Source organism: Lithobates pipiens, unplaced genomic scaffold (genome assembly GCF_037356315.1).
Source record: "Lithobates pipiens isolate NorthernLeopardFrog02 unplaced genomic scaffold, aLitPip1_a1.2 Scaffold_19, whole genome shotgun sequence".
NCBI lineage: Eukaryota > Metazoa > Chordata > Amphibia > Anura > Ranidae > Lithobates > Lithobates pipiens.
In genome coordinates this window covers 175421779-175445349 of record NW_027507764.1, presented here as the reverse complement: position 1 = coordinate 175445349, position 23571 = coordinate 175421779, and the positions used below count along the sequence as shown (strand labels likewise).

Here is a 23571-nt window from a genome sequence, read left to right as displayed (position 1 = left end):
GCAGACAGTAATTGTAGTTCATTACCAGAACCCTATGAATGAATGATGCGGCTGTGTGGGCGGAGCCTGGCACGGCTGTGCTGTTTTTGAACAGTGGGTGCAGAGAGAGGATTCTCCGCACACTGTCACAATGGGGTTGATTCTCTCCTCTTCTTGTTTTTCTGGCTCTTGCTACTCTTCACATGTTTTGCTTTCCTTCCTCCATGTTCTTTACCACCTTTTAGGTTGTGTGCCTTCTCCAAACAGCTGCCCTATGTGGAACTTCGATGTTCTTTATTGATTCTACAGGCTGCTCTTCAAATTGTTGCATTTTTTTTACCATCCTTTTCAGAGGCATTCACATGTTGAAATGTTTTATGCCACCATTTTGCCCCCCTGTGTGGACCATTTTTCAATCATTGTTTCTTCTTTCTTATGAAACTCAATAAAATAATTGTTTAAGAAATAGGAGGCCAAAAAAAATAAAAAATCTTTCATCAATACACAAATTTTCTGTTTCAATAGTTTTTATTCTTTTAGTAAAACAAAGATCGTTTGATAGAGCAGCGAACAAGCCTCGCTCGCTCCAAGCATGTAACATAGAAGACATACAAATGTGAGGCTTATTAAAGATTAATGAAGACCATAACACACAGGTTAGGTCTGCTGTGAGGCCCCCAACATATTTTTAATTAGAATATAAGGCAGGACAGTAACTAGTTATAAAATACTGAAAGAACGTTTGAACTTCGTGAACTCTACGATGCAACCATCCATCTAGCCACCTAGTATATTGTGTATATACAAAACAGCATGATCACAGATGCAAACTACATTGCTAAGGTCAACACATATTTTATGCAGTATAGTATTCGTATGGGGTAACGGGTACAATTTTTTGACTTTCAGTATATTTTTTTACAATGGCATCAAACTGTTGTCTTTGCAGGATGTGGGGGAATCGCATTGGAGATGAAGGGGCACAGGCATTTGCAGTGGCTTTGAGGAATCACCCAAATCTGACAGATTTAAGGTTTATCTTGATTTCCTTATGTTTTGTATTGTGGTTAAGGCAGTTGTATTTTTCATTGTCCCAAGTGTAACTGAACTCTTCTTTAAAGGGTCAGTCTACCCAAAAAGTGATATTTTAATTTAAGCTGGAGGCTGGTGACCTGAGTCAGTTTCCGAATTTTTGTATTCCCTGGGTTCTCAGTTTTATATACTGTGTTCCCTTTTATATACTGTGTACTATATTTTTATAGATTATTATGACAGAGGAAGAGAGATATTGTTAAGATGCTGCTGGTGGGAAATATTATAGTTCTGGTGGTGGGGAATGTTGTTATAGTATTGGTAGTCTAGAATATTATTGGCAGAGTAGGTAGTGGTAGAGAATTTTAAAGTCAGAAACATGTACCTCTGCTTCACTGAGCTCTTCTGGGAGCTGGTCTTCTGCCATCCTGATGGTTGGCACTGGATAATGTAGCTTCTGTGCATGCACAGGATTTCAATCATGCCAGCACATAGGTACCATGCCAGAATTATAAACTGGGTTGTGCTTGTGCAGTTCAGTGTACGTTTTATTGAAGACTGTGAGCAGACAGGCAGGTTTATTTTATTGCAGTTTAGACAGTGCATGTCTTTTCTGCAATAAAGTGGCTAACTGCTCCCATTTTTTTCTATTTTGACTTGTTCCACTTTATTAGGCTACAGGTGAGGGGGGGTGGGGTGGGGAATATTATAATGCCATTGGTGGTGGGGAATATTATTAGAACACTAATGATGAAGGATATTAGAACGGTACAGGTGGGGGGGAGATGTTATTAATTTTACCATCAGTTGGGTATATTGTAATTAGTATTTTTGGTACTGGTAGTGGAGAATATTCTAGTGTTGGGGAATGTTATTGTGATAAAAGGTGCTACGGAATATTATTGTGGGGCTGGTAGCATAGATTATTAAGCTGCCAGTTCTGGGGGATAGTATTATGGCAGTGGTGGCAGAAAAGGATATTATGATATTGGTGGATATGATACATAGGTTGGACTTGATGGACTTGTGTCTTTTTTTCAACCTCACCTACTGTGTAATTATGGTGGTGGAAAATATAATTTACTATACTGGTGGAGAGGAATATTAAACTGCCATGGTGGGAGATATTTTTTGGTACTGGCATTGAAATTTTGACTGAGGTTTGTGGATCAATTTATGGTGCTTGTGATGGTTTTGGTGATACGGTATTATTATTTTGCTCTCTGGTGTGTCAGTACAGTGTTTGTTACACATAGATACTGAAAAGGTCAGTGTGTATGTGAAATTCCTTTTGAAACCATACCCAAATCATGCCTTTTCAGGCCCAAGATCCTAGCCATACCTATGATTGAATTGTTAGAGGTAGAATGCTATGCACATATCATATATATCATAATTGCAGGCCCTGTTGTCACAAAGACAAACAGAAAGGGTATATTTTTAGCACTGAAAGAGTGTGTAAGGTTTTGCACCCCCCCTTATATTTATTTCTTCCTACAGTTTGGCCTTCAATGAAATTTCTACTGCTGGAGGGATAAGCATTGCTGATGCATTACAAGAAAACAAATCTCTTAAAGTAATATGGTAATTATTGTATGCTGTTAATGTTCTTACATTGTTATGTGTTTTGAAGGGCACAGTTGTAATTAAAAATAAAAAGTAAAAAATAAATAGAACTGTATTCTGAATATCATCTTGCATGGGTGTGCTTATTTCACTTTATTTTAACCACTTGCTGCCCGTCATATAGCAAAATGACGGTGGCAAAGTGGTTGTAATATTCTGACCGGACGTCATATGACGTGATCAGGATATTAAGCTTTTCCTCACTCGCGTCTGTCAGACGTGAGTAGAGGAGAGCCGATCAGCTGCTCCTCTGACAGGGGGGGGGGTCTGTGCTGATCGATTATCAGCACAGCCCCCCAGAGGATGCCCACACTGGACCACCAGGGACGCCACTAGATCACCAGGAGATGCCCAGCACCAGGTATGCCCCCTAGACCACCAGGGATGCCAGCCAGTGCCCATAATGAATGACAATCAGTGCCCATAATGGATGCCAATCAGTGCCCACAATAGGCATCACTGATTGGCATGCATTATTGTTTGGCACTGATTGGCATCCATCCCTACAAAACTTTAAATTACAATGCCGCCTATCAGTGCCCATCCGTGCCGCCTATCAGTGCCCATCCGTGCCGCCTATCAGTGCCCATCCGTGCCGCCTATCAGTGCCTATTTGTGCCACCTATCAGTGTCTGTGTCGCATATCAGTGCCACCTATCAGTGCCACTTCATTGGTGCCACCTTATCAGTGCCTGTCAGTGCCCATCAGTGAAGGAGAAGACTTATTTACAAAGTTTTGTAACTGAAACAAAAAAAACATGTTTTTTTTTTTTCAAGATTTTCGGTCTTTTTTTATTTGTTTAGCAGAAAATAAAAATGCCAGAGGCGATCAAATACCACCAAAAGAAAGCTCTGTTTGTGGGAACAAAATGATAAAAATTTAGTTTGGGTAAAGCGTAGCATGACCGCGCAATTGTCATTCAAAGTGTGACAGCGCTGAAAGCTCGAAATTGGTCTGGGCGGGAAGGTGTATAAGTGCCCTGTATTGAAGTGGTTAATTCACTGAATAACACTTCAAGGAAGAAGTAAGGATGTCTTGGAAACTATAGAGTCTCATGGTTAGCATAGCACACCTTTGTACTTGGTGGTACTTTAGCTATTACAATCAGAAAGTAGACCTAAGAGTTTAAATTCTACTTTGGTAATTTAGTCAGCTGTTTTCATAATTTCTTGTTGTTCATGATACTGTGTTATAGTTCAGTGATGCTTCTTTTAATGCAAAAAAGGTTAATGCTACCAATTTATACTGTACACCTGCTGTTACCCTTTTTTATACTTATACATTGAGCGGTTAATTTGAGATATATGGCTGTTTTTCGATGTAATCTAGTAACACTGATTTAAAGGGGTTGTAAAGGCAGACATTTTTTATCTTAATGCAGCATTCTGTACATTAAGATAAAAAGCCTTCTGTGTGCAGCAGCCTCCCCTTAGTCCTCCAAACACTTACCTGAGGTCCCTCTCTGTCCAGTGATGTCCACGAGTGTCCCAGCCATCTGAGATTCTCCTGATTGGCTAAGACACAGCAGCGGCACCATTGGCTTCGACTGCTGTCAATCAGAGTCAGCTAGGGGAGAGAGGTGGGGCGTGGCCATGTTGAGGCTCTGTGTCTGGGGCGTGGCCATGTTGGGGCTCTGTGTCTGGGGCGTGGCCGTGTTGGGGCTCTGTGTCTGGGGCATGGCCGTGTTGGGGCTCTGTGTCTGGGGCGTGGCCGTGTTGGGGCTCTGTGTCTGGGGCGTGGCCGTGTTGGGGCTCTGTGTCTGGGGTGTGGCCATGTTGGGGCTCTGTGTCTGAATGGACAAAGGGAGCTGTGACTCAGCTCGGGTGCCCCCATAGCAAGCTGCTTGTTGTGGGGGCACTGAACAGGAGGGAGGGGCCAGGATCACAGAAGGGGGACCCGAGAAGAGTAGCAGGTAAGTATAACATGGTTATTATTTTTATAGGGAAAAAAAACAAGACTTAACAATCACTTTACCACTTCCCACCCGGCCAATGTACATATACAGCCGGTTGGGAGCTCTCCACTTCTGAGTGGACGTTCCTGAACGTCCATCAAAAATAGGTGGATCACGCGTGCATGTGCCCGCACAGCGGCGCGATCCCGATGCGCACGTGTCACCCAGACACAGCAACATCTCGGATCTGCAGGAGGGCTCTGTGATTGGCCCTCCTGATCACATGACGGCTGTGTCCAATCATGGCCGCCATGTGATGTAAACAAACAGCTGGTTGCTAGGCAATCGGCTCCTCCTCTCCTCACACGGAAGTCATCGCTGAGGAGAGGAGAGCAGATCGCTGCAGCCGGCTGATGATCAGTGAGTATGAGCTGTTTTTTTAAAGCTTTTTACTCACTGATCACCAGTCTAGTGAAAACACACATCACCACACAGTATAAACACAATGTTACCATAACAGACATGTCCCCAAAACACACATGTCCCCAATAATAAAAACACATGTCCCCAATAATAAAAACACATGTCCCCCACATAAGTCCCACTAAAATCACATGTCCCAATGATTATCTGCACACATATGTACGTGATCACCTGCACACATATGTACATGATCATTTGCGTACATATATCACACAAACCAATTATTATAAACTTAACCAAATTTTTTTTACCAAAGACATGTAGCAGATTACAGTTTGGCTTAAATTTATGACAAAATTTGATTTTGTTGGATTTCTTTTAAAATAGAAAGAATAAAATATTGTTTTTTTTTTAAATTTCCACTTCTTTTTCGCTTATATCGCAAAATAAAAAAATCGGAGTCATTAATAAATAACACCAAAATAAAACTCTACTTGTGCAAACAAAATGATAACAATTTAATTCGGGTACAGTGTAGCATGACCACGCAATAGTCATTGAAAGTGCGAGAGTGCTGAAATCTGAAAATTGGGCTGGGAAGGAAGGGGGCGAAAGTGCCCTGTATTGTAGTGGTTAAACTAGAGGATCTGCTTATTGCAAGAAATAGGGCAGCCAGACTTTAACGGTAACTTGTAGTGAGAAAATATGCTGGGTTCCATTGCATATTAATTGAACAACAGTAAGGGGCCTAAATACAGACAGGCAATTACTATTTTCAGAAGGAGGTTGGCAATGGCAGCCTTTATAGTTATCTGCCTCTTCAGTCCCCAAACAAAATGTTTGATACTATTGATACTACAGAGGACAATGTAAGATCTTTATATAGTAGTAGTTAGTCACATTTAAAGCGTATCTGTGGGCAACATGTAAAATCCTATTCATTAATTTTTATTCAATACATATTGTATTTCTATTATTTCTAGCCAACTCGTATTCATATGAATGATCTGTAAGCTTACACTGTGAAGATCACCACTTTACTACTTTGAATTCTGTGACACTGATTTACTATATCATGTAATGTAATTAAAGAGGGCAGTAGGTCCACAAGAGATTAGTCAAGGAGGAATAATCTGGTATATCAAAAATAATTGAAAAACTTTATTGGAAAATACAAATACTAAAAACTATACCTCCACCATTGCAAATATTAAAATATGACAACGCTGTCACCACAGACAGACAGCTTAGGGTTTAGGTTTAAATTGAATTATATTATTCCCCCTATACCCATTATCAAGGTGTAGCCCATTTAGCTCCTTTATCCTTTTTTGTTTATATGCTTACTATATCATGCGAGTAGGTATTGCTGTGTCAAAGAATATACAAAGGCTGCCTTTTGAACTACAGAGGTGCTGAGAAGAAGAGTTTGAGTACAGGAAGCACTGATTTCAAACAGCTATTTCCATGGGATATGTAGTGCTTAGAATTTAAAGTGAATCAGAAGAATGGGCAGAGGAGAAACTGCAAAGCATACAGGGAACCAAAGAAGTTGTGTAAATAGATGGCCAGAAGACAGGCAGCACTCATAAAATGTTTCAAGTAAGCTGAAGTGATTGTGGATGCCATTTAATTTTTTTATAATCACAGAAGATTTTTTACTTTAATGCAGAGAAGCAGAGAATACATTGAGGTAAAACAAAACCTTTGGCCTTTAGAACCACTTTATGTTGGATTGTCAAACATATCTCCTTGTTCGTAATGATATTACAATGTTGATTTTAGGAAATGAAAGCATAGGCTGAGACTACAGAATGCCTTTAATTGGACATAGCTATATATATATATATATATATATATATAATATATATAACATTACAAAAAGCACAAGTGGGTAAAGGTATCCCCAGAGGCAGTAGCCACAGTTGTGCTCATAAATTTACATACCCTGGCAGAATTTGATTTCTTTGCCATTTTATAGAGAATATGAATAACACAAAAACTTTTCTTTCACTCATGGTTAGTGTTTGCCTGAAGCCATTTATTATCAATCAAATGTGTTTACTCTTTTGAAATCATAATCGCAACAGAAACTACAAATGACCCTGATCAAAAGTTTACATACCCCAGTTCTTAATACCGTGTATTGCCCCCTTGAGCTCCTTGATCTTAAGATAGACTTATAATAATAGATTTATAATAATGCATGCTCTTGTGTCCAATGCTCCCCTGGTGATGGTGGGCCTTTATTTGCACCCGTCCCCATCCCCCCACCTGACATTTCTATGCTTACCATTGTTATGCAGAAAGTGATGACATACGATTATTGATGATGTATTGATTATGGGGGATTTCAATATGACCCCCTCTCCCAATTTGGACATACTCTCATCTACCTCTCGGTGGTCCCCTGGACTGGCCCAGTGGATGGGCACGGTCGATCTGGTGGATGTCTGGCATCACTACCATCCTACTGTTAGGGAGTAGGGACAGCCATCTGCGAGGAAAGCTCAGATCATGGAATGAGCATAGAGAAGTTCCCATTAGTGGTCACAGATTATAATGTTGACATGTGCTTTCCACTGCACAATTGGAAAAGTTCAGCAGTTCATGTATTTGACAAAAATGATCAAAAGTGTCTAAGGTACTATATAAATAGCGATTAACCTGTTCCCAAAGGTGTATAGAGCGCAGGGATGTTCCTGCTATGGACCTTGCATGAGGCCAAGGATCCTGCCCGGCATATGCCGAGGTTCAGTATATCTCTCTGGTTCGATAGTTAACAATGTGCCTCACTTTCCCAGATGTGTGGTACTTAGACTATCATGGCTGCATAGTGAAAATTACACTCAGAGTACTAATTCCTCAAGGTGATACAAAAGACGTTCGATACATTTTTGATATTACTATTTGGAGTCTCTGTGGGTACCCTTTGTACTGTATATTGGGTATGCTAACCCACACTATATTGTGGTGGAATAATGGATTTTGAAATTGTCCCTGCTGTTATCACAGCTGTGTGGCACCATAGACGACACCATTACTCATTAACCACTTCATGCCCGCCATATAGCAAAATGAACCGCCTATGAGTGCCCATCAGTGCCGCTTTTCAGTACCTATTAGTGCTGCATATAAGTGCCTTATTCAGTGCCAATGCCAATCAGTACTGCCTTATCAATGCCCGTCAGTGCAGCCTCATCAGTGTCCATCAGTGAAGGAGGAAACTTACTTATTTACAAAGTTTTGTAACAGAAACAAAGAAAAACTTTAATTATTTCCAAAATGTTGGGACTTTTTTTTATTTGTAGGGTGAAAAATAAAACCCCCCCAGTGGTGATCAAATACCCTCAAAAGAAAGCTCTATTTGTGGGGGGAAAAAATGATAAAAATTTAGTTTGGGTACAGCGTTGCATTGCTGAAAATTGGTCTGGGCAGGAAGGTGTATAAGTGCCCTGTATTGAAGTGGTTAATATACATATGTATACAGTGCCTTAAAAAAGTATTCATACCCCTTAACATGTTCCACATTTTGTCATGATACAACCAAAAATGTAAATGTATTTTATTGGGATTTTATGTGACATAGACCTACACAAAGTGACACATAATGGTGAAGTGAAAGGAAAATTAAAAATGGTTTTCAAATTTTTATACAAATATGTGAAAAGTGTTGCGTGCATTTGTATTCAGCCCCCCTGAGTCAATACTTTGTAGAATCACCTTTCGCAGCAACTACAGCTGCAGTTTTTTTTTTGGGCTGTCTCTACCAGCTTTGCACACCTAGAGAGTGAAATCTTTGCCCAGTTGTCTTTGCAAAATTGCTCAAGCTCTGTCAGATTGGATGGTGAGTGTCTGTGAACAGCAACAGCAAGTTTTGCCACAGATTCTCAATTAAATTTAAGTCTGGACTTTAACTGGGCTATTCTAACACATGAATATGCTTTGATCTAAAGCATTCCATTGTAGCTCTGGTTGTATGTTTAGTGTCGTTGTCCTGCTGGAAGGTGACCCTCTGCCCCAGTCTCTAGTCTTGTACAGACTCTAACAGGTTTTCTTCTCAGATTGCCCTGTATGTGTCTTCATCCATCTGCCCATCAACTCTGACCAGCTTCCCTGTCCCTGCTGAAGAAAAGCACCCCCACAACATGATGCTGCCATGGTGGGTATGGTGTGTTCAGGGTGATGTGTAGTGTTTGTTTTCCGCCACACATAGCATTTTGCTTTTAGGCCAAAAAGTTAAATTTTGGTCTCATCTGACCAGAGCATCTTTTTCCACATGTTTGCTGTGCTCCCAACATGGCTTCTCTCAAATTGCAAATAGGACTTCGTATGGCTTTCTTTTACCAATGGCTTTCTTCTTGCCACTCCTTTTATAAATGCCAGATTTGTGGAGTGCACGACTAATAGTTGTCCTGTGGACAGGTTCTCCCACCTGAGCTGTGGGCCTCTACAGCTCCTCCAGAGTTACCATGGCTTGGCTGATTCTCTGATTAATGCTCTCCTTGCCCGGCTTGTCAGTTTAGGTGGACGGCCATGTGTTGGTGGGTTTTTAGTTGTGCCATACTCTTTTACGGATGATGGATTGAACAGTGCTCCGTGAGATGTCCAAAGCTTGGGATATTTTGTTATAACCTAACCCTGCTTTAAATGTCTCCACAACTTTATCCCTGACCTGTCTGGTGTATCCCTTGGCCTTCGTGATGCTGTTTGTTCACTAAGGTTCTCTAACAAACTTCTGAGGGCTTTACAGAGCAGTATTTTTATTATGCACAGATGGACTCTATTTATACTAATTAGGTGACTTTTGAGGGCAGTTGGTGCCACCAAATTTTAGTGAGGGGTATCGGAGTAAAGCGGGCTCAATACAAATGCATGTCAAATTTTCAGGTATTTTTGTTGTAAAAAAAAATGAAAGCCATTTATCATTTTCCTTCCACTTCACAATTATGTGCCACTTTGTGTTGGTCTATCACATAAAATCCCAATAACATGACACAATGTGGAAAATTGCAAGGGGTATGATTACTTTTTCAAGGCACTGTATATATGTGTGTATATTTCTCCAATCACCTTCTTTTCAGTCAGAATAATTGAGCAGCTTTTCATTTGTCTGAACAAAGTGGCTCTCATACAGACTAACACAAACACTCATCATGGACGGAATGTACTTTTGTTGCTGTTTTATTGTATTTAGAGGATCTTATGTTACCCATTTCACTGGTTGGTGGCATTTCACATATCCTCTTTCTTCTAGGATTTTGCAGAACAAATTCAATGATGAGGTAGCGGAACATTTTGCTCGAATGCTAAGAGTGAACAAGACACTTCAAAATCTGTGGTGAGAAATCAAACAACAATAATAGTGGGGGTAGAGTCGAGGGAAAGTGCAACGATCCAACACTTCAAGCGCTCCCCTCATATACTACAATCAATTCAAGTTGAACAGCCTATTTGCCTATAGTAAATCAACCCACTGTGTTGGACAGCTGTTTTATGTTTTACTGCAGCAGCTGCTAGAGCAGTTGTGTATTCACAGAAACTCCTGGCTTCGTTTTAAGAGTGAACATACACGTTTGTGTAAATGCATGCTTGCATTGACACATTTGCATCAACACATGTTTGCATAAACACGTTTGCATGTTGCATAGACACATGTTTGCATAAATGCAGATTTGCATAGACGCATGTTTGCACAAACAGATGTTTTCATGTTGTATAGACACATATTTGCGTAAGTGCATGTTTGCATTGACACATTCACGTAAACGCATGTTTGCACATACGCATGTTGCATAGACACGTTTGTGTAAAAATGCAGGTTTGCATAGGACACATGTTTGCATAAGCACGTGCTACATGTTTGTGTAGACGAATGTTGCATAATTACATGGTTGTGCATATATGCACGATTGCATACATGCATTTTTGCATAAGACGCGTGTTTTTGCAGTTGCATGTTTGTATACTTGCATATACACATGTTGCAAAAACGCATATTTGCATTAAGTATGCTGGCATATTTTCATTTGAACTGCATACATATATGCTTATTTGCCTTGAACCGCATACATATGTGCTTAGTTGCATTGAACTGTGCACATAAATGCATGAACAGCAAGAATACTTGTATACCTGCATATTTACATACCTAGGTACCTACATAATGGCATACCTGGGTACCGGTGTACTTGCATACCTACGGGGTTGCATGGCAGTAGACCAACATTGTTTTAGGCCTGTATCCTTGGGGGACTGGGTATTAGGTTTGGCTGATATAGTTGCTACATTATTTTCCTGTTATACCAGCTAAATAACTCCAGAAGGAGGAGGCAGATCCACCGCTCTCAGGTTCAGTTATGTGGCGGTGTCCACATCTCCCGAAGGACCAGTGGTGTCAGGAGCATCTGAGCAACTGTGGGGTTTGGCATTTTTTCCTGATGCATTATTTTTTCACCAAATGAACTGAAGCCGCATCACCCTGATCATGCCTGATCGCAGTTGATCGGAGCCTAAGCAGGATCAATCCTGGTTATTAGTTGGATGGGAGCCTGCCCGGGAATACCAGGTGCTGTAAGCTTTTCTCCTCAAGTGAGGGAGGCATCTGAGGCTGCTGTGTTTAGAGAGTATCTCTGGCCAGAGAATTTTAAGGCAGACTCTGAGGCCACTCCCTCTTTATCCAGCAGAATCCTGGTACCTTCTGGGTCTGCCACAGAGTCATCAGTCTTCTGCCTTGCATTCACTCTTGGGGCAGAAGTTATGGGCTCATTGTAAAATACTTGACCAGAAGTGGTTACAAAACCAAATGGGGACATGAGGTCTAGATCTCAAGTCGCTGGGCATCCTTCTGTTTCAGATAGGTTCGGTCCGTTCAGTGATGACCTTTCTGCAAGAGGTAGATTTCGGGGGCCATAATCATTGATGACACATATCTTCATGTGCCATTTTTTCTCCCTGCACATGTGTGGTTTGAACACTGTTTACATTTGCGGGCACGACATACGTATGGGCTCGCTTCTGCGCACAAGCACAGAGGGATGGTGCGTTTAAAAAAAAATCTTATTTTTTTAATTGTTAATTTTTTTTTTTTTACACTGTCCCTTCAATACCGGGCCTAATCTGTCACTCCTCTCCTACATGTAAAAATCATATTTTTTTTTTTTTGCTAGAAAATTACTCAGAACCCCCAAACATTATATATATATATATATATATATATATATATATATATAATATTTTAGCAGACACCCTAGGGAATAAAATGGCGTTATTGCAACTTTTTATCTCGCACGGTATTTGTGCAACAATTTTTCAAACGTGTTTTAAAAAAAGAACAGTTTCATGATTTAAAAAATAACAAAGCAGTAAAGTTAGCCCGATTTTTTTTTTTTTTTTGTATAATGTGAAAGATGATGTTATGCAGAGTAAATAGATACCTAACATGTCATGCTTTAAAATTGCGCACACTTATGGAATGACGCCAAACTTCAGTACTTAAAAATCTCCATAGGCGATGCTTTACATTTTTTTTACAGGTTACATACTTAGAGTTACAGAGCTAGAATTGTTGCTTGCACTGTAACGCACGTGGCGATACCTCACATGTGTAGTTTGAACAACGTTTACATATGTGGGAGGGACTAACGTGTGCTTTCTCTTCTGAGTGAGAGCTACCGGGGACGGGCGTTTTAAAAAACACATTTTTTTATTTTACTTTTTTTTATTTTTAAAACTTTTTTTTTTTTTTGATCACTTTTATTCCTATTACAAGAAATGTAAACGTCCCTTGTAATAAGAATCATTCGTGACAGGTCCTCTTTATAGAGAGATGTGGGGTCAATAAGACCCCACATCTCTCCTCCAGGCTGGAAAGCACGAGATTGTGAAAACAATTTCACCGATCCCATTGATGACAGCCGTGATCGCAGCTTTGTTTACTTCCGGGAACCCGGTCATAACGTCGCACCCGGGCCTCCGACGGCCATAGAGATGACTGGTCACTGGAAATCTCTATCGCCTTCATCCAGCGCCGGACGATTCTTTCTCCAGGGCCCCCATGGCACAGGAGAGCCCGGAGAAGCACCGGATGGCGGCGGGAGGTTGTCCCCTCCCTTCGCCTGTAAGAACGATCAAGGGGTGGAACTGCCACTATGATCGTTCTTATGGTGCACAGAATTACCGGCTGAAAACAAAGATATCTGAATGATGCCTGTAGCTGATGGAATTCCAGGACTTCATATGACGTTAGAGCGGGAAGTGGTTAAAAAAAAGTTTTTTACTCTTTTTTTTTTCTGGCTCAAGGAATGTAAACATCCCTTGTGACAGTAATAGGCAGTAACAGGTATTCTTTATGGAAGGATCTGGGGTCTATAAGACCCCAAGTCCCTCCTTTGCACTTAGAAGCATTCAAGTTCGGCTCTTTTGAATACTATAATTTTTTTTTAAATCTGGCGCCCTTAAGGCTCTAGTAAACCCGGAAATGATTTCATTACATCGCTTCCCTGGTACTAGATCTCAGGCCCGACTAAAGCCAATTGTGGCAGTGTTCGGGTCTCTGGCCAGCCTGTGGATGTATCGGCTGGTTGCTCGGGCCTCCCGATAGGACAGGAGAGCCCGGATGAGCCGCGGGGGTGTACCCTCTGATAATGTTTGAGCAGCTGCTTAGCCGCATCGATTGTTATAATAAGAAAGGTTGCATATTTGCATTACGTCGGCGTGAAGGGGTTGAAGTCCACTTTTTTGCAGTCACCTTGTGTAAAGCTGGCCATAGTTAGATCAAAATCCATTCAGTTCAGCAGGGACTGGCCAAATTTCAATATATCTATGACCGTTCCCACTTGGCAGAAGTCGATCTAATGTCAACGTCTGCCAAACAGGACTTTTTGAAAATTTGCTGCAGCCCTGATCTGTGTATTCTGACAGCCGAGGAATCCTAACTGTCAGAATACAATAGGACAACAAGGAGGGCTGCTCCATCCACGTCTCTAGTGTGACTGGGAGAATCATTTTGTTTGTTCCGCTGGTTGATCGTAAAAAAAGGATCAATCTGTGGTCAGCTTTAGAGATAATGTCTCACTTGTGGTCATCGTCTATCGCTGTATGTTGCATATTGCATTGCCTTATCCAAAACATCTGATGGTCACTGTATTGTGCTTGTCTTATAACTGTTTGCTGGGTAGTACTTTTACTGATGTATTTATGTAGCTGAGGTAAACTTTACCTTTCTGCTGTTTACAGGCTACAGCATAACAACATCACAAATCATGGAGCCAATCTGTTAGCTGAAGCACTAGATGATAACATTAATCTGCAGGAGATTTGGTAAGAGTCAAAATGTGTGTTTGTGGATAAAAAAATCACATTATAGATATGGATACTATCAATAGACCAATAGTTATTTCCATGGAAACTGAAAAGAATGACAAAAAGTTACTACATGTGGTGAGAAAGAAGTATATAAAAAATAGGATATGAATTGCAGTAGCTAAAATCATAGTTGGGCTATAATATTGAAAACTTTGCAATTATATCTAGACCTATATTGCAGATGGAATTAAATGGCGACTCCGCCATACCATATTTCAGTTTGGGGTTTACTCAAACTGAAACCTATCTTTAGGTCTAAATTAAGCCGCGTACACACGGGCAGACTGTATGGCCTACTTAGTCTGTCGAAACACATTTCAGCGGACAGTCCGCTCGTGTGTGGGCTTCAGCGGACTTTTTCAGCGTGCAGTCTGGCGTACTAAGTATTTCGGATTTTTCGAAATTCTGTCCGTCATACTTTGGTTTCAGCGGACAATCCGCTCGTGAGTAGGCTAGTTCGACGGACTAAGAATGGCGCATGCTCAGAAAGGATTTACACGGCGGAAGGGTGCATTGCTGTGTATTGGACTTCCTATTTCTAGTCCCGTCGTACGTGCTGTACACGTCATCGCGCAAGCTTTCGACGGACTGTTTGTGCATCCGTGTGTGGTCAAGTCCGTTCAGTCGAAAGTATGACGGACTGTCCGTCGGATTGTATGACGGACTAAGTAGGCCATACAGTCCGCCCGTGTGTACGCGGCTTTAGTGATATTTTTTTCTTCTTAGTTTGTGTTTCTACTAAAGGTTTGGGGGCTGATTGCAGTGCACCTGCTGATGGTTCTGAGGTGGTGTCCAACGGTTACAAACTTGATTTTTGTTCTGTGCCCACTCTTCACCTACTTCTTCTTCTTTCCTTCCTCCTTCCTTCCTGTGTCTTCCCACGGACTGACCTATCTCCACTAAGTTATTTTGGGGCCTTCTAGACCAATGTGTTATGGCCTTGATCTCAGCTGCAGGGCAGTTTCAGGGGTTTTACTCTAACCTGTTCCAAAACCCAAAGGGGGCATTTGCTCCATCTTCCTTAAAGCCCTAAATTCCTGAATTTAGGTGCACAAATTCCAGATAGAATTGACTTGATTAGTCTTTGTTTTCTTTCATCAGGGAGACTTTCTGGCTTTGATGGGCATAAAAGATGCTTACTAGTTCATGGGCCTACTATTTTTCCTCTTTTCAGTCTCTTGAAAATTCACTAAGGTGCTGTTTTCAGTGTTGGCCCTGTTGCTCTCTTATTGCATCCCCATTTTTGGATACTTAGACAACCTCCTGTTAAGGGAACATCTGTACTGTGGGACAATGTTTCCCTGAATGTCCAGATGTTTAAAAAAATGTGGGTGGATCCTGAACCCTCAAATCAGTGATGGGGGAACCATCTTATCTTTTGGAGTATCTAGATCTAGTCTCGAGCCATCATTTTCCTTCCCCAGGAATAGCTTCAGACACTTGGTCTCAATTGGACCTTTTCAGTACAGAAGTCCTCTGACTCCACTGTGTCATTAAAGTGTTGGGGATGATGGTAGCGGTCAGTTTCCCCCCAGACTTATGCAGTGTTCTTCCAAGGTAGGACATATCTATCCTGCCCCTGGACAGGCTAATTTGATTGACACTAAGAATGAGGCTATCCCTGGCTTGGTGGCTCAGGAATCCTGCTCTGCTCAGGCGTCGATAAAGTTCCCTCTCGTATTTTGGAAGATTTTTCAACAGACACAAGCCTGTCCAGCTGAGGAGATGTCCATGGGAACTTTGCTGCACATTTTCAAGAGTGGACCAACCTATTGAAGAGCCATCCTGATTCAGCCAGACAATGCTACTGTAGCATATATAAACCATCAGGAAGGAACCATGGGGTTTATTTACTAAAGGCAAATCCACTTTGCACTACAAGTGCAAACTACAAATGCAAAGTGCACTTGGAAGTGCAGTCGCTGTAAATCTGAGGGGTAGATCTGAAATGAGGTGAAGCTCTGCTGATTTTATCATCCAATCATGTGCAAGCTTAAATGCTGTTTTTTATTTTCCTTGCATGTCCCCCACGGATCTACAGCGACTGCACTTCCAAGTGCACTTTTAGTTTGCACATGTAGTGCAAAGTGGATTTGCCTTTTATAAATAGCCCCCCATGTGTCTTGCTGCAGCAAGAGAGAGAGGGTGGATTCTGTCCCGAGCAGGACTGCGTGCCCCAGCCTTGTCAGCCATACACATTCAATGTTAGACAGTCGGGAGACAGATATCATTATAAGTTTGGAGGTGGAAGAGTGGTCTCTACACTCGGATGTGTTCCAAGACCTGTGTGGGGCATATCAAATGTGGACCTTCTGGCCTCCAAGTTCAACAATAAACTGGTTGCTGAAAGAGATCATTGCACCCTTTCTAGACTAGGACGTACACTTCCCACAAGGTATACCGTCATATATGGTATGCTTACTTGACTCGGTGTGAGTCCAAAGTCAAGTCTCTGCTCTTTCTGTACTGAGACTGTTAACCTCATACATTTATGCAGGGAGTCCCCATGTGGCTCTGCCTGTCCATTTGACTTGGTGAGAACTAATCTGGCTCCCTCTGTGCTTAAGAAGCCACAGTTTGAACTCATTAGAGACATTCCTCTCTCTACGCCAGCCTTTCTCAACCTTTTAAACACAGAGGAACCCTTGATATAGTTCTCCAGTCTCGGGGAACCCCTTCTAAAAAAAATTAAATCTACAACTCATGATACATTAGTGTGATGGTCAGTGGGAAGAGTGGTCCTTACACTTGTGGTCATTGGGAAGAATTACCTCCTTACAGATAGCTAAAAAGATCAATAGTGTGAGTGGGAACCTGAGAGGCAAAAATTGCCCAATGCTGAAGGAACCCCCAGCAACCTCTGGAGGAACCCTAAGGTTCCGTGGAACCCTGGTTGAGAATCACTGCTCTACGCTAACCTACATGGTTGCCTTCCTTGCAATTGTCACCTCTGCGAGTTGGGTGTCTGAACTGTTGACCTTATGTTGCAAAATACGTTTTGGTCTTGCAAAACTCAGTGTGGTGTTGAGGGCCCAGCACTTCCTTCTTGCCTCTGGTAGTCTCTGCCTTTTCACCTTTTAAGATATTTTTATTCCACTCTCTTGTCTGGCTCAGTGTCTTCAAAAGGAAATTGACTGCATTGTCTGGGTGAGGTTCTGGCTGTGCTAGCCTATTTTTCAGCCATTGATTTTAATCAGAAAGACTTAATCTCAGTTTGTTATTCTAAATTGGCCCCAATTATTCCAGCCCCAGTAGTGTTCAGTGCTGAAGAAACAGATAGATGGTGCAGCACTGGACCTGCTGGAAGGTAAGAGAGTCACAGCTGGAGAGGGGTATGCTACCTCTTCTGGCAAATGAGAGCTGTTTGTATTTGTTTAGGGACCTAAGAGGGTCTCTTAAAATACATTCATTACAAAGTGTTGCAGGTTCTATTTAATGAAAATTATGCTAAAATATGGATTACACACCAGGAAACCATTTGAATTGCTACAGCATGTGCAACTTTGGATGCAGACCTAGTTGTATGTCTGTATCTGGCCCTTGTCTTGTCTTCCTCCCCAGGATTGTTAAAGTGTTACTAAACCCAGGTCCCTGCATTTACTATATCTGGTCTCCCACAGTACAGAGAACCAGCAAATTGAATTATTTTGTAAATATAAACTGCTAAATATTTTTTTTTTTTTTATTCAGCAGTATATAGCAGTTGTGTGACTTCTACAAGTATCCTGCCAAACACTAGTTAAAGATTGTAGGGGGAGCTTTCATTCTCCTCTGACTGTCCTATGAGGCTGCATGACCCCTGACTTTCTGTCTGGACAGTGCTGATTGGCTCTGTGACAATCACATGCACCCTAACCCCCCTCAAAAAAACCTCTCTAAATATACACAATAAACTGAGCAGGGTGCTGCCTCCTAGGGTTCTGTTCTATCAGCAGATGGATTGGGCACGGTAAAAGAAAGATGATCAAAGTAGATAGGCTCAAACAGCCTTTTTACACAATGCAAAGGATTAACCCTTTAGGTTCCACAGTGAGCAAGCAAGCTACTACAATTGAAAAATAACTGCTGCATGGGCATGGGAGTTTAGTAGCAGATGTAAGTATTTTTGGTTGTTAGTTTTAAAACCTCTTGGAAAGCAGAAGGTAGATCTTCAAAAGGCCTTGCTGTGATAAAGGCCTCTGTCCTTCATTGTCAGAAAAGATGGAGACAAGAAGGAGCTTCCAGAGGGGTTGCTGATAAGTTTTTTTTTTTTTTTCTTTTAACATTTAAAGTGATAAAAATGTAAAATAAAAAAGATGTTATACCTATCTGCTCTGTGCAGGGATATTGAACAGAGCGGTTCCTTGCCTTACCTTCTGCAGTCCGTCCCCCAGCACTGTCGACTCCTTCTTCCTATGGGGGCCCCCCAGCAAACTGTGTGCTAAGGGGACACCCATGTGGGCGCACTACCAAACTGGGTCTTTGTGCGTTACTAGACACATACAGTGCCGGTAAGCCACAGCCCCGCTCCCTTCTCACAGGCATTTGACTGCCATCAGCGGAGGAACAGTGCTGCAGCTGGGACAGCACTGAAGTGGTAAGAGAACCCAGGTAAATGTCATAACATAGAATGCTTTAAAGTGGTTGTAAGCCCCATTCATGAAAGTTAAACTAAGCACATATATATGTAGTGTTTACTTATCTCTCTCCAAAAGCTCTAAGTGTTGTGTCTCTCTGGTGCTTCATTCCTCTGGTATCAGCATGAGTCACTCCGACACATGAGATAACGAGCTGAAAATTTGCGTTGGGGAGGGAGCTTTAGAGGTAGATGAGCACTTGGCTCTGCATGCTCCTTTATTCCTTTGCCTATGTGGAGGGGGTCTCTTTCCTCCAATCAGCTCTCACAAAGTCTAAGCCCAGTATCCCCACCCAAACCTATGTGCTGCTTAAAGTGGAAGAAATTTTTTTAACAGGATCCACACTTTCCAAAAGTGTAAAAAACTAAAGACAGCAGATATACATGTAAAATTTATGCAGGAGGATTTGTTTCATCTCTGTGTATCATCTGAGACTATTCACTTCACTGGGTATATGTAAGGGTTTACATCCGCTTTTAAGGTAAAAGAAAATTTGACTTTAGAAGCACTTTAAGATGAAGGGGGATTGGATCTATATAGAAGTCGTACTAGGCCACTATCAATATTTATATTTTTTACATGGAATTAATTGCGCAACATGTTTTTAGATTTAATTTCTAGAAAGAAGGATGAATCAGGCCTTTAATGTTTTCTGTGTTTGTTGTTTTTTTTGTTTTGTTTTTTAGTTTACAAGGCAATCCACTGACACCAGGTGATAATGAACCTTTTCAAAGAAACTCAAGAGTACGCATTGTTTGACCAGTGACTTCGAAGACTTTTAGTACATTATCGTAAAAAGGGTGCAGAGGACGGTTGGACTACTGAGGACTGTTACATTTAGCTTATTTTGTAGTCAGCCCCCTGAAGGGGTACTTCATAGACAGGCTTAGCCTGTGCATAGCAAGCTGTGATTTATCAGTTCCGTGGCAGTATTACTTTTATTTTGCAGCAGGTTCCAGTCAAGCTGCATACATCAGATGAGCAGGCACAATCTGACGTCCAAGTTGCCTATTTGTAATGGTGATTATACATGCTCATACCTCTGAAAGAATGGGGGGTAGTGCAGAGCAGACACCACTGGTGCTGCCTAACCATATTTCAAGCAAAAACCGTAGTAATCTGATGGCTGGAAAAATCCAACCCAACCAGTCTATGAACCCCTAAGTAGGCAGGTTGATCTCTGGGGAGGTAGGGGTGTGTGTGCATAAAAAAAGTTATTGTTTGATGGATCAGATTATCAAATTTTCCTCCAAGAAAGCCCTACTTTCAACCACTAGAATTAGAACTAAACAATTGTTCAATTTATACACTACACCAGAGTCTGCACGCATCTGACCTTGTACATTTACTGAAATTCATAACCATAACAACATTAGTACATCTTACATAAATGGAATTTTAGTCAAAAAATGATGTCCTGATAAATCAGTGACATTTAAAAATAAGTGTGTATACTATTTAAAATCCAGTAATGTACTGTCTTACCCTGCTCTGCACATGCTCAGTTGCTGTCTGTTCTTAGCACAGTGCCTAAATCCAAGCCACTAGAGGCCGATAAGCTGATAGTTTTAAAATATACTGCTGCTGAAGGGGGCAAAAAAGCAACAGGAATGACACAGAGGGGGTTATTTACAAAAGGCAGATCCACTTTGCACTGCAAGTGCACTTGGAAGTGCAGTCGCTCTAAATCTAAGGGGTAGATCTGAAATGAGTGGAAGCTCTGCTGATTTTATTATCCAATCATGTGCAAGCTAAAATGCTGTTTTTTATTCTCCTTGCGTGTCCGCCTCGGATCTACAGTGACTTTACTTCCAAGTACCCCCAGAGTGTACTGAAGGAGCACAGATTAGGGATGGAGAAAAGAAAAGCAGGAGAGGTGATGGGACAAACGCGACTTCCAGAGAGTCACAAAAGTGTTAAGCTGGCCATAGACGGAATAAAATTAACCCAGTCTGTGGGTACGTAGGTAGTACTAGAGCAGATCCATTGATCGACTTCAGTACAGCCTGCCTATATGGTTTATTTTGCCTGATCACTGCCGGCAGCTATAGCAGCCATCAATGATTATTATATTCTGCTGGTGGGGAAAGCTTCCCTGCACTCCCTAACCAACAGAACACAATAGCTTTGCTGGAGGGATTACCCCACCAACACTTACTGTTGATGGGGGAAACGTGCAAATTGCCTTAAATTTACAAGTACAGCGTCTTATCTGCCTGATATTCTCTCCTTTCTCCCTCATCAGCAGCCTGTGAACATCAGCACTGTAAAGTTTCTGTAAGCCTTCCTTCCTAGCCAAGCCAGGATATACAATGCTGGAAATGTACACATTTCAAAAGAAGTATATGACAAATAGTTTTTGAGACCAATGAAGGGGGGGGGGAGTTCTCAGTGAGAAAGTGGCTGCTCTGGGCTTCTGCATTAATAATTATGCTACCAAAATTAGTGTGTGCTGTAAATTGTCTCCAGCAAGAAGAAGCAGGAGCAATGCAAGAGGCAATTTACAGCACACACTAATTTTGGTAGCATAATTATAAATGTGGAATGTTTGTTCTTTTGTTAAAGAACATTTGTTGTCATCAAACTGTTATAGGTAAAGTTCCACTTTAAAATAACTTAGGAGAGGCTGCCTGGCTGTTTTGCTGGTGCACCGATTTCAGTACATTCTGAGTTATTGACCCAGAGAAAGCTTGGAGCTACTTTTCTGCATACTTGTAGTGACCCAAATGACAGCTCCCTATGCAATTTTCCTTTAACCCCTTCATGACCAAATACACCTTTTTGATTCCAAATGTAAAGCTCTCTTTGCCATGATAATTTTCATTAACAATGCAGAGAACTTAGGATGTGCAGCTGAGTTTGTTCATAGTTCTCACACACCCCGTCAATCGGGAACATTAGTTATAGAGGTATTGTCAAGGTAACTGACACTGCTAAACTTGGTCTGGACAGGCCTGGTTCACATCTGTGACTTGCGTTGTGTGCATTACCCTTAAACGCCATGTAACATGTATTTTCATGAAGGTGCAGCAAACAGGATTTTTTTATTGCCTAGCACCTAAAGAGCACAGGTGTGAACAGGGCCTTAATCTTCAAAACATTTGGTCACTAAAAGGGTTGATAATAATATTTGCAGTAGTGCAACAAACGCCATCGCAAACAGGCACCACGCTGGATTGAGAGAAGAGTCAGGTATTTGGGGTGGGGTGGGGGTGGGGGGGGAGAAAAATATACTTGGACATTTTTTACCTTAATGCATGCTTTAAGGTAAAAATGTCTTGCCTTTAGAAACACTTGAACGATATCTGTTACAGTGCATAGGGATTTGGTGTTTGGGTTATTTTGATTCTAATACTGTGTATTTTGACCAGTGTACACCTGGGTTGAAGAGTTCTTGCCCACCTATAAATGCCCCAGTACTTTCTGTTACAAAATAAATAAAAAGCTAAGAGAATCGAACTTCACTCATATGGGGCACAGCAGGTGTTTAGGCCCAAAAACCTAAGTGCCGTTATCCTATCTGTAGAGTCTGTGAGAGATTTGAGAAATAGGTGGTAACAATCTTTAGACTATACTTTAGAATACACACTTTTTATAATATACTTTTATACAATTTTGTATATATTTTAGATTATTTATTGGTGTATGTTTATAAACTGTATGTTATATATGTATAAAATGTATATTTAAAATATGATTGTTTTGGATAGACTGTTAGAGTTAGAGCCTCTGTCTGATTTTTACTGCTGTCTGTATCCCCATTGGAATGATTTCTGCTTAGTTCCTAGAAAAAGTTTAATTGTGGCTTCCCAAGGCCAGTAGTTTGTTTGTTATGGGTCTAGCCTTGTCTTTCTATTTTGTAAAGAGGAAGTTCACTTTCTCAGAAACAAATTGCACAAATTCTAGAACGAAGTCATGTTTTCTTTGTATTTAAAATTCCTTTAATTTTCTGTTCTTTTGACCTCTTCTGAGAATCTGCTCTGCTGTGTTTTTGTTTTGTTATAATGAATGACCCCATTGTTAGGTCATATCTAGTTAAAAAATGTAAATGCATATTTTTGTTTCTCCGATAATAAATGGAGACTGCAACCCACTACAACCCTCCTTCTCATGTTCTAATATTTATTTAATGTTATAACATATAAATATAAAAGTGTGGGATGAAGGAAGCGTGCACAGCAAAGTCAAGATTCATTAAAGAAGTAGAAAAACATGACAGAGAACGTAATTATTTGTATTGCTATTGGTGGAAATTTTTTTTAAAAAGTAAAAAGAACAATGAGGTGTTGTGCAAAGGAGAAAGTGATAATATTACCAAATAAAATAATTGAACATATTTAAAAGTTTCAGGAGACAACACTGCTCCTAAAGCGCCTCTGCCCATTGAAATCAATGAGCTGCAGCGGCACTTTTTTTGAATAAAAAAAATAAGACAACAGTAAAATTAGGCCAATTTTTTTATATTGTGAAAGATAATGTTACGCCGAGTAAATTAATACCCAACATGTCATGTTTCAGAATTGCGCCGCTCGTGGAATGGCAACAAACTTTTACCCTTAAAAATCTTCATAGGCGACGTTTAAAACATTCTACAGATTGCATGTTTTAAAGTGGAAGTAAACCCTTCTATAATT

At 41.0% G+C, this 23571-nt stretch overlaps 1 protein-coding gene across 2 annotated transcripts in view; it reads left to right on the top strand.

Moving 5' to 3' along the window:
• The window catches only part of NOD1 (nucleotide binding oligomerization domain containing 1), an 85752-nt gene extending 62716 nt beyond the window's left edge, over positions 1–23036 (top strand). For both annotated transcript variants that reach the window (XM_077491496.1, XM_077491497.1), the window contains exons 8-12: positions 929–1012; positions 2512–2595; positions 10213–10296; positions 14193–14276; positions 19624–23036. In XM_077491496.1, coding sequence (XP_077347622.1) covers positions 929–1012; positions 2512–2595; positions 10213–10296; positions 14193–14276; positions 19624–19696 — 409 coding nt within the window. In that variant the 3' untranslated portion in view covers positions 19697–23036. The remainder of the gene's footprint in view (positions 1–928; positions 1013–2511; positions 2596–10212; positions 10297–14192; positions 14277–19623) is intronic.
• Positions 23037–23571: the final 535 nt, after the last annotated feature.